Source organism: Haliaeetus leucocephalus, unplaced genomic scaffold (genome assembly GCF_000737465.1).
Source record: "Haliaeetus leucocephalus isolate CR32 unplaced genomic scaffold, Haliaeetus_leucocephalus-4.0 Scaffold228, whole genome shotgun sequence".
Lineage (NCBI taxonomy): Eukaryota > Metazoa > Chordata > Aves > Accipitriformes > Accipitridae > Haliaeetus > Haliaeetus leucocephalus.
The window spans coordinates 14,205,247-14,217,297 of NW_010972664.1; the positions used below are offsets into that span (position 1 = coordinate 14,205,247).

Genomic DNA, 12,051 nt, shown 5'->3' on the forward strand with positions numbered 1-12,051 from the left:
ATATGGCACATGTGCTTTGTTGGTATTAGCACCTCAGAACCACTGAGTTTCCTGGTGCTGCATGACACCAAACTAGATGAAGCACAGCACAGAACTAAACCACTTTCCTTTGCTCACTCTAGATTGCTGTCAAGCAGATAAAGCATTTGGTCGCATCTGCACCTCCTTGTGCCATCCTTGGCTTTTGGGCTGCTGCCGTTGGCTGTGGCAGGAATTGTGCCAAACTCAGCCTTGTATCCCTTCCAGAGTTACTCGAGTTGCTCCACATACAGAAGTGTCCCTTTCTGCATGCAGCTTTACTTGGCCTGCCACGGATGTGCTTTATCCATGGCATGGATTATCTCCAAACCAAGTAATCCTCACAAGAATTATGAGGGTGATGATTACATGGGGAAATGTTAACACCTGTTGATGCTATCAGTTTTACTTCTAATACACAGATAGTACGAATTATAGAAGTGACCTCACTTTGCAATGAAATTCAAGGTGTTTACTGTCCTAATCAGGTACTAAAAAATTACACCAACCACACCTCTGCCTTTAACAGACTGCTTATTTTGGCCAAGTGTTCTTTTGAATATTACTTCCACTTGAAGGCAACTTTGGAAGATGGTGAAAGCATGCTAATGCTAATTGCTTCTTCCTTGTTTTGTATTAATTCACTCATGTTTTTTAAAAAGTTTTACATATTTATGTATTCAGTGACTTAATTCAACTTTTCAAAACCAGGATTTACCCTTGTTCCTGGGGATTTCTGTTTCATTTATAGGTGCAGATATTTGGCTTTACACTTAAGTCAGTATTCAGTTAATAACATTGGATCTTGGTAGACAAAGACACCTATGGGAGGAGGATGGAGGAAGCAGAGCAGTGCTAAATAACATGTTGATACTGATGAGTGGAACCATAGTGCAAAAGCAACTGACTGTTAAAAAGTAGCAAATAAAACTAAACAAACCAGTGTCCAGCTCTATTTTTTTTAATCTCTACATATTAGATTATGTTAAATCATGTATTTTATAAGGATAATATAGTAGCTCAATTAAAATCAATAAATCCGTAGCTCTTAGTTTATGTTGCTACTTAAAATGTCATAGGATTGACTATCCTTTACAAACTATTTATACTTGTAAATACTTAGATCAATTTTATTCAAATTTCTTTCCATGAGTAGCATTCTCTAGAGGTTGTTTTTTTTGTTACCTCTGTCCTTTTGCATAAGTAAATAGAGATAATAACTATTTATGGGGAAAATTATTAGATCTTTAGCTTGTCAACATACCTTCTTTCATTTTTGATAACTTGCATTCTGCTTTATGCAGACTGTATTTCCTTTGTTACTCTAATTCCTTCTAATGCTCTTTGTGTTTTCATTTCATTGATATATTTGTTACCTTGTATACCCAAGTACTAGTGAGAAAAGACATTAAATCACTTTAAGAGTACCTTGAGACATTGATCTGTGCTGGATAACTGTTCTTTGGACAGAACTGGAAGTAGTGAAATTTTCAAAATGTGTGCTGTTAATCCCAGCTGGCAAGAGCTATTCACGATTTCTGCTGTATGGAGTGTTTGTTTAGCAAAAAACCAAATGTAATCCTTGGATAGAATTCTGCTTAAGAGATGTTGATAGGTGCAGTGGGATGCCAGTTCATAAATGAAAGATCAGAGAGAGTAGTGAGTAGACAGACTCATCAGTTTGTAGAGAGTCTTAGATTTGGAGAAACCTTGGCAATCTTCCTTCCTTTGTATTTATATTCTGTATTCTTTACTAAGCTATTGTATATTATATTCATTCTTTATTTTTGCATAAATGAGGCAGCAAATACTTAGTATAGAAGCAACAACAGCTGATGAGCAGTTTTGAAAGATGGAATGAAATTTGGAATTCTTCAAGCATTGCATTCTTCCATTTTGATACTCTTTTGGTTTTTAAAATACAAGAACTAAAGGAACCAGACTGCTGGTGGAAGTTGGTCTATCAATGTAAAATGATTTTTAAGCAAAGAAAGAGATGGAGGCAAGTTCAAGATGATATTGTGATCAACTTTTCTTTGTTTTCCCAAACGTCCTTGCCCAAATCTTATCCAAAGTCTGCCATTTTTTCCTTTTGATATCCATCGTGAATAGCGCAGCTGCAATAGATTTGCACAATACTCCTGTATCTGTCAGAAACAGGCTGATGGAGAGATGTTCAAGGAAGGGTACTGCTTTCCTACTCATGATAAGCTTAACTCCTCCAGGATTCAAGGAAAAGTAGTAATTGCCTCCAGGTAGTTTCTTACAATTTTATACTTGTTTTTCATGTTTAGTATATGATGAATTTAATTATTGGCAGAACCTCGCCATGTTTAAGGCAGTCTTTTTTTTTTCTTTTCTGGGTTTACAGATGAGGAATACTAAAGCACAGCAAAATTAAGTTACTTGTCCATGTTCCTTCCATGAGTCAGTGGCACAAGTAGGAAATAGAGCTCATGCTTATTCTTAGTCCCAGGAGTATTTCGTCCCAAGAATAGGCCCATATACTTTGGTCCCTGAACAATACCCAGCCCTTATATAGCTTTTTAAAATAATTATTGCACAGATCCAGAGTTGAGCTGATTGCTGAATATGATGGTAGACTGTTTTTTTCTCTGCAGGCATGTTGACAGGAACCTTTGGTTTCCTTTACTTCCTCTGAAGTGTTAAGGAGAGCTCCATTGTTAAGACTGACTGTATTCTGCACCTGTAGTTTTCTAAAACAGCAGCACTTTGGGTTTGGGTTTTTGGGGGGGGTTGTTTGTTTTGTTTTTTTTCTTCCTATGTTTACTGTCTGTGAAAGGGGAAGTTCTAGAAGAGGAAGGGGGATAAATGAGTCAGATTTTCAAGAGTGAACTGCTAGCAGCATATATAATTTTTAGTCATGTTCCTGTGCCTTCTGGAGGTCCTCAGAAATACGTTTTTTTTGTGACTTATCCTGAAATTAGTGCATTTCTGTCTGTGTCACTTGTCAGTAGTTAATGATAGAAGTATAATCTGTCCAGGGCCTTTATGGGCAGCTATGATTTTCCTCATGGTGGCAAAATACAAATGGGAAATAACTTGGAAAGTGCTTTTTTCACAGAACAGGAGCCTGGAGCACAAAACATAAATACTGAACTCTGGGAGAGCAAAGTGGAAGAGCTTGAACATGGGTCTCTGCTTCCCTCTTTTGTACCTGAATCACAGGACTCTATTCTGTCCCTTCGAATTAGTAACATGTATTTTGTAGGATCCCTGTGTTTTACTGCAACTCTAGCATATGGATCAGAAATCTGTTTTGAATATAATTAATTATGTGAAATGAGCTCTGTACATATGCTTTGGATTTTGAAGCTTTAATAGTTGGGGAGGTGGATTTTTAAAAGTTAAACAATTCACCTTATGAAGACGTTTCCAACTTTGTTTTATCTTTGTTCATAAGCAGTTATGATTTGCAGCTTTTCCAGCTAACAGCTCTCTTCGTACAATTAGTCTAAGAATTATAGAGGAATTATCTGTTAATTAGTAATAGTCTGGTATACTCTTGTGTCGGAGCTATCTGGAAAACATTCTTGGCTCCCAAACAGATTTTATTCTAGCTCTAAAGACTGTTTTTCTGTGCCAGGGGATTGAGTTATATATTATGAGCTTGGAAAGTTGATGTATTGTTTATTACAGCAGGTTGTTGTTTAACAAAGTGTATCTATATGGATGCAGAAAGATTAAACACTTACTAGATGCAAAGAAGAAGGAAACCCAGCAGTAACCTAATTTTTGGAATGACATAACTGCAAAAATATACAGTCTGACTTCTTTTCTACACTATGTTCTTTTTCTAGAAATATGTATAGTTGTAAAATAAAAATTGTTTTTCATGGGAGATAGTAATATACAAGCATGAAAGTAGAAGTGATATACATATACAGTATCTAAGCAGGTTTGTGTATTTACAAGTCGTTGCATGAGCTCTAAGTACGTACCGCTAAAATGACTTTGTCTTTGTTATCATCTGTGAAATCCACTAATTATGGAGGATCAGGGCACACATGTATGCTTTGCTTTGTTTATTTTTGTATATGCTGATTCTGCCAAGCATATTTGTTTGGAGCTCTCCAAGTTTGGAGTGCTCCGAGTATTTTATTCTGTTCATCCGTGTATGCAGGCAGTAAATGCGGGACACAGGTGTTCCTCCCACCTCATCAGTCAGGCCAGTGGCAGAAAGGAAGTGATACTGCCTAATTCCCTATCTAGTTCTGTTTGCTAGACCATATTGCTTTCCAAAAAGTAAAATTAGCTTTCATACAGTGATTAAAAGCTGACACAGCCAAAACTTATCTATGTTATTGCATGCTGGTCATGCTTCATTTTCCTGTTTAATAGATCCAGGAAGGTAGGTCTGCTTCAGACCTTCTACTACTGTCTGCCACTGCTCTGATTATGGCTGGGATGTTGTAATGTTTCCATTATTGAGCGCCGTTTTCAAATCACATATGACTGGGTATTTGAAAAGTCCTTCAGTTATAAAATCTTTGCAGTATTCTCTAGCCTGACCCCCCTCCCTGGAGTTGAAGAGAAAATTGATTCAGAATGTAGTCATTCACTGAAAAGTGAACAAACTCACAGTTCTTGTTTTCAGGCTTTACTGTCTGTATTTTAGAAAACTTGCTGATGAGATATATGTATATATAAAAGACACATTAATTTTGAAATCAAGAAAATGCGTCTGTCTTCTGATTAACAAAAGATGTTTACTCGTTCAGTAGACCTTTACAAGTGTATGCTAAATGAAAATGCAATCTTTAATTTTTTATATCCTAAGTGTTCTGGGGTTGGTTGAAACCTTGTTTGTTCTTCAGTAGGTCATGTACAAGCATGTCTGGCAACAATAGAGTATGACTGAAAAACTGGTGCTTCAGATATCAAATTCTACAAGGGTTTTGAACTGTATGGCATCAGTTTGAGATGGCAAAAGAAAGTTATCAAAAGCTAAGCATGCATCATAGGAAAAACATCAATAGGTCTTGAGTATGTTGCAAATAATATGGAAGAGACGTACACTATGCATTACATAAAATTCATTTGATATAGCATCATTTAGTGTTAAAATATCCTTAAATCTTACCACAGTAGCTATTATACTGTGGAGAATGGTCATCTCAGTTCAGTTTGGTATAAAGAGGCAGTGTTGTTTGATTTTGATTTCTGAAAGGTAAGGTTTTTCTCATCAGCGTGAAACCTATTCTCTCTACAGAAATAAAGGAGATGTTTGTGCTCTGTACCAGGCATAATATAGCTGAGGAAAGAAATCCCACCTCTAACCTGCTCCAGGTTGCCAGTGAAAGTATATTATAATTTTAAACCCCGAAGGCTGGCTGCTGAGGCATTAAAACCATTGTTTCTCTATAATTTGGATAGCATTTTTTTGAGGTGTAACTCCAATATGATCCTGTAAGTTACCTCTCCCCTGCTAGAATCTAGTAAGTCAAAGGGTCTCTCCAGACCATGTATCTGCTCACCTCTTCTGTGCTACCAGACTGCCAGTACAATTGTTGCTCTGCCATTACAACAGTCTTCACTGTGACCAGGAGAAGAAAAGCCTGTGTTATGGTCAGAGGTGCAGACTGAGTTGCTAAAGATTAGTTTCTTTACAGTCTTGTGGTAGGAATGAGACCTAAAATAGGTGGCTCAGATTGACCAGTTCTTTGTCCTCCATTAGGATTATACACCAAAGTGATGAAGCTGATGGTTTTAGTTGTTGTTTTCCAAATGAATAGGACTTGAATACCTTGTCTTACACTTGTGAGTGGAAAATAAGATGGAAAATTTTTGACACTGCTCTGTCTCTATATGAGGCAGAAAAAGGAGTCATCCTAACTTAGAAAATGGAGCCACACAGACTGGCAAGTGGATAAAGTGGAATATGTGCTTCTTGAGATGCCCTGGGAAAGCCCTCCACAAGACAGCAAAAGTACACGTGCTAAAATGGACAGACATTGTCAGAAGGGTAAAATGCATGGGTAGGGAGATCACTGGCCGACCCTGATGGCATCATCTTTGCACCTTCTATAATTCTTGAAAACCATGTCTGAAACCATTGTGCTTTGTGTAACTCTGTCTCAATAAGTTACTGCAGTCTGGTATCATATGAGCATATCTAAGCAAAAATGGTACAATATGTGCTTTATAGTTCCAAAGAAAAGATATGTAAGTGAAAAGTTAAGGCATGGTTTATTATGATGATTTGATACCAAAGAAGGACTTGAGATAATCATCTGGTACAGCAAGAATCAAAATTAAGAAGGAAACAAGGCTACCGTATATATAAATGATCAAGGATTTGTCATTTTCTGCTGCACATACATGCTGTGATGTATGTGCAGGCACCGATAAGGTTCTAGTTGGTTTCAAGTTTCAGCTTTGCAGTCAGATAAAAAGAAGGTATCTTAGTTTGATATTAAAACATTTTTTCTTATTTATACAAATACAAACAAAAAATAATTCTGATTTTTTTTTTTTTAACCAGCTTGTGTATTGATGCACTTAGTGACTGGTGCTGTTCAAAGAGGGAAGGAACAGGCTTTGTGATTTTGATACAGCCATTTGGATGCATGTCTATACTGTGCATTTGCTGTTGGTTCTGGTCACGTACTGTGCAGCTGTACTTAACAGGCAATGCCTGTGCATGGACGTGTGTGTGCAGACTCCCCTCTGGGTGAGGAAGTGCCCCAGATGGCACCTGTACATGACTTCATCCCTTAGTTCACTACAGGGCTCAAGCTTCACAAATCCAACGAGCCCACTACATACATTTGTACCTGAAAAGAACCCCTGCGGTGCAGTACGTTGCTAACGTAGACAGGTACGTGGTGTACCAGGCAAGGGAGAGCTCTGTTCAAACTTGCACCGAATCATGTTCCCATCTGTCCCGAGTACAGAAAGCTTCTTGCTAAATCTTGGGTCTAGGGCAGACTGAGGAAGCCACGTTAAAATAGCTGTTGCTTGCTCTCTACATCAGGCTTGAGTTCTGAGGAGTAAAATAATAAAGAACATGTGTGTATTATTAAAGTACAAAGGAAATAGGAAGGGGGATAGCAAGGAACAAATCCAGAAAATAAGGAACAGTTGGGCATCATAATTGTAGACATCTGATTATACTGCAGGAATTAAAGGACTCTGAAAGAATTAGCCCTACAACCAATCTGAATATTGAGGGGAGGGAGAGTGTTTTCATCTGCGGTTTGTTTGTTTGTTTTAAATTACTTATGTTTTCAAAATAACGAGCTTTGTCATAGTTTTCCTGGTAGCAAAACCTATAGTAAAATTTGCAACACAGCTTCCACAGGAATCTCTATTGTAAGTTGTTCACAAATTTAGTTTAAATAATTACAGCTTCAGTACTAAGTCAAGTGTCCTTTTAGGAAGACCCCGGGAAGTATGTTCAACTGTTTTTTTGAAATTTTGAGCATTCTGAAAGCTATTTGGTATGCATGTGTAAAAATCTATCTTAATCTTTTCATGTGGCTAGGGATTTAGGAATAAGTCTTAATTTATTTAAAATACTGTCTATAAGCAGTCATAAATTAAATGATTGATAAGCATTTTATTATCTTTTTCATTAAATTGTTTGAGGCACTATTAAGTATTGCCTGAGACTGTGGAAGGTCTGGAATGGCCTTTTCACACAGGACACTTCTAACTCATTGAAATACTTAATTAAAATACATAAGAATACAAATTTGTCATCAGAAACTGCTCAGTCTCCTGGGTGCTCTCTATTTCATCTATCAGGTGGGAAAATACCCCTTTTTTTACTGCAAGGATCATCTAAGGAATCTCCAGAAGGAAACTCTCATAAAGATTGCTTCACCCTTCTTCTCTCTCCTCTCCCCACCATCTCCCACAGATTTTTCCGTACAAAAGAATTATTTGTATTTAAGGATGCTATGTTCTTTGCACTACACTAAATGGGATTTCTGTGCCAAAAAAGAAATAATTCTTTATTAACTGATACAAGTCTGGAAGGCTTACGGGAGTGAACTGATAACAAAGAAGCTTGATTTTTCTTTCTGACATGCCACTGAAAACTGAAAGCAAGTTTTAACTAAAGACAAGGCATTTAAAAACAGAATAGCAAGTAGCTGCAGTAAGGGAAAGCTGGAAAGAATAAAACAAAAAATTGTCATAGGAAAAAAGAGTAAACCTAGTCCTGTGCTGTGTTTATATTTCTAGAAATCTGGATTGAAATAGGTTTGATGTCACACATAAAACTATATTTTAAGTTTGTTGGTGTGTTGTTGTTTGGGTTTTTTTTTATTTAAATGTATTAGTTGTCTAATTAGTATAAATTCCTGCTTCCCCAACGATTAAATGAAATAGAAATGCACAAGCTTCATCTTTATGGGGATCAGAAATTTATCTGGAATATGCAGTTGAGAACTCAAATCTGTTCTGTTGCTGAAAAAATGATTTTATATTCATGGAGACTTATGAAAAATACATCTTCAGAAGTGCATGGAAACACAAACTACTGATTTGTATTTCTTTGATGTGTTTTCAGTTGAAAGCTCAGTGTTTTTCTTGTGTCACACAGTGATTATTATACAAATATGCAGGATACCTAAGATACTGAAAGAGTGATTCAATTTATTCAATTTTAAGAATTTGATGTAATTTTTTTTTTCCTCCCCCTATTATGTCTGCAGGAGAAACCTAACAAAGCTGTCCCTCATCTTCAGCCACATGCTAGCAGAAATCAAGGCTATTTTTCCAAATGGCCAATTCCAGGGTGATAACTTTCGTATCACGAAAGCCGATGCTGCAGATTTCTGGAGAAAATTCTTTGGAGACAAGTAAGTACTAACATTTTGCAAAGTGCTTAATTCTTTCTAATCATAAGCAGGAAAAAGAATGATATTTTCAGAAATCCAAATAATGGTTCTAAGTATGTGGGTGGGTATTTTAAACGTAATTTCTTGTCCAAGTCTTTCAACTGACTGAAATTGCGAAATTGACTGTTAACCCCCCCCCCCCCCGCCCAATGTTGTAATTCACTCAAAGGATGAATAAAAATGTATGGGCAGTTCTGTCAAGGGCACTTACACTCAATCATAAATTAGACTGAAGATAGTACATTGCTTTTGTAATGTACATGGCAAATCATATCCTTTCATATTATGTATATGTATATATATTCTACAAATGATAACCATAAAGTTTGAACTAGGAACTTGATACTGGTCTCATGGACAGTATGTTTCCTTCCCATTTTTAACTTTCTAACTACTACAATATTTAGTGGTTTTTAAGTAATTGAAATAATGTTTTTATCCCTTATTACCGAAACTTTTTTTTCTACAACTGTACTACCTATAAAGTAGTCATAGGGGACTAATGTTTTCTTTTGTTCAAGTTCTGTTACAGAAAGAGATAGAATAATTGGAGATATATCGGAAGGTTTAATCAAAAGCAGGTTTCGGAGAGAAACTTATTATTCAAGAAAGGGTCATAAAATGAATGCTAAGTGTGACTTGTAGATACGTGATTAAACCCTTACAGCAAATGCTATATGGAAAGTGTGAAAGTAGGTAGGCATGGGTGTGGGATTTTTTGTTTGTTTCTGGGAAACAATTTTGTTTATGGTACAGATATAGGCTAACAGAAGATGCATAGCTTCATCACTTCCTCATACGGAATGTTTATTAGCCTAACAGTGACATAAGAGGGAGGAGGCAAGAAATTTGTATATTGGACAATATAATGGAGCAGTCATTATGGTCATCAAGTCTGATAGCTTGCACAATGTAGGCCATAGCAAGTCATGGAACAATTCCTGCAACAATCTGTTACATTTTCTGAGCAAGAGCAGCTCTTTGAGTCTTTCATTCTTTATTTAGAATACCAGCGTAGTAGGTTGGTGCTTTTGCAGATTAATTTTGTTCAGTGTGAATTTACAACAGTTTCACTTTCTTTTTTTTGCTAGTCAAAACACACCTATGATAGCTTCCAGCTTTCTGGTTTCATTATAGTGTTATCTGGTAACTTCAGTCTTCTAACAAATTTCTTTCCCATGTAGATAATGTTAGAGTGCGATCAAGTTGCTGTATCGATCTTTTTGTTAGAGGAAAGGAATCTGACCATGTTTTGTGTTAGCCATTTTAATGTGAAGATGATCTTCAAAATACCTACAAAAGTTTAGATAAAGTTATCTGAAGGATTAATTTACATGACATGTAGGGGGATCTATCAGATGAGGCTTTTAAAAAAAGTCAGTCAAAAAAAAGAAAAATGGGAGCTTTGAAAAAATTATTAATGATCATCGTTGTTCAGTGTTTCTATTTTCTCTTCCTCTCTTTCTTACCTTTGCTTAGCAACTCTGAGAATTTAAGTCTTCTCATGGTCTTTCTCTTCTCCTGTTGAGCTCTGTCCTTGAATGACCTTTACCAGCTGTCTTGATCGCAAATTACATTTCTGTCATTGGGATTTACAGATCTCATCTTCTGCAAGCTGCTGTTTCTTTCTGTCATTTAATATTAACCAGTTTTATCAGCTTCCCTATTCATTATCATGTTCCTCTTTGTATTTCTCTACTAACGTGTACTTTCTGTGTGAGATTCAAGTGCTTTCCTTCAAGTTTCCTTCCAATGGTCCTGCCAGTTTCCTTTTGGAGGTGGCATAATAGATAGATACTTGAGGTGTCAGACAGTAGGATACTGTAACATATTAATAAGTTTTTATCAGAAAAAGGTTGGTAAGAATAACTTTTAACTGCATTGGTCCATCTGAACAGCTTGGCTCTACCCTTGCCTTTCTCTTGTTCACGCCTGACTCTTCTCTTTCGTGACTCATCCCCTGGAGTGCTTCTTTCTAATCGTTTTCAGGGCCCCAGAGCTCTTGCCATGCCTTTTATGCTTTGTTTTTTTCCTGGTTATGTAAATTTCTTCATAAAATGCGACTTTAAATATGAACTCTGACCTCCTCCCCCCCCCCCCCCCCCATGTACTTTGATGGGGGGGTGCACATTGGTTTTGGTGGGGGGTTTGTTGGTTGGTTGGTTAAAGTATCCATCCAATGGCTAGGAATCAAGGCAGTTTTGGGATGTCAGGTTAATTACATATGTAATCTTGGTCATCTAGTATAACCTGGAAGTCTTTTGAGTTCTGTCTTGCCAGGTGCTTTACTTTCAGCACAGGTAAATAACCATTGTTATTAGTGTTCTCAGCTCTTTTCTGATAAACTGAAGCTGGTTTAGTTACCAGCTGCTTCTAAGCAGTGAACAGTTGATCTGTGCTTGGCAGCCTTGCCTTTATCTCAGATTTAGTTAATTGTGCTTAAGTAACTATAAAACATGTAACAGCATGTATGTCAAATAAACAGATGAGAAAAACGTTTATTTGGCATTATGTTTAATCTCTTCGTTAAACAAAATGCCTGAAGCTTTTTAAACATTAATTGTTTTTTAATTCATTTAGAAATATATGGCAGGTATGGCTGTTAGCAACATCTTTTACAGTGGGCCTGTTACGACAAATTAGTTTGCAAATATTCTAGTATCACTTCCCTAGAAGCAGAGCCTACATAAAGATTTTGGGTGTTACAAACAACTGATAAAATCTGTTTCTAACCTGACCGCCTAAAGATAGGCCCCTAGGACTATCTCGAACTTCCAGCTCTGGTTAGGTATGCAGTGCAATGAAGGAGCACAGGGGCGAACTATATTGTATGTTCCCTGGCTGCACCTCTATTTTACAGGGCAACTCTGGACTCCTCACGTGTTTGCAAAAAGCAGCCCTTACTTCGAGGTCACTAAGTAATGCTGCTCAAGATTAGAGCATAAATAATAAGTAAGTTGTACTGGATCTTGGCTTCTGATAGGTGAACTGTAGCACAAGAAATAATTCTGATGCATTGTTTGATCTGACTGGAAAGAGGGAATTGGAACTATTAGAGGAATTAATGATTTTTTTTCAGCATAATATTATAATAAAAATAATCTTCCTGTTTCTAAACATAATGAATTGGAAGCTTTTATGTATTCCATTTTCTGTCATTTTT

The 12,051-nt window shown here is 36.7% G+C and overlaps 1 protein-coding gene across 2 annotated transcripts in view; it reads left to right on the top strand.

The window, feature by feature from the left end:
* Positions 1-12,051, top strand: part of CBLB (Cbl proto-oncogene B, E3 ubiquitin protein ligase) — a 133,357-nt gene that overhangs the window by 59,663 nt on the left and 61,643 nt on the right. For both annotated transcript variants that reach the window (XM_010567323.1, XM_010567322.1), the window contains exon 3: positions 8,703-8,849. In XM_010567323.1, coding sequence (XP_010565625.1) covers positions 8,703-8,849 — 147 coding nt within the window. The remainder of the gene's footprint in view (positions 1-8,702; positions 8,850-12,051) is intronic.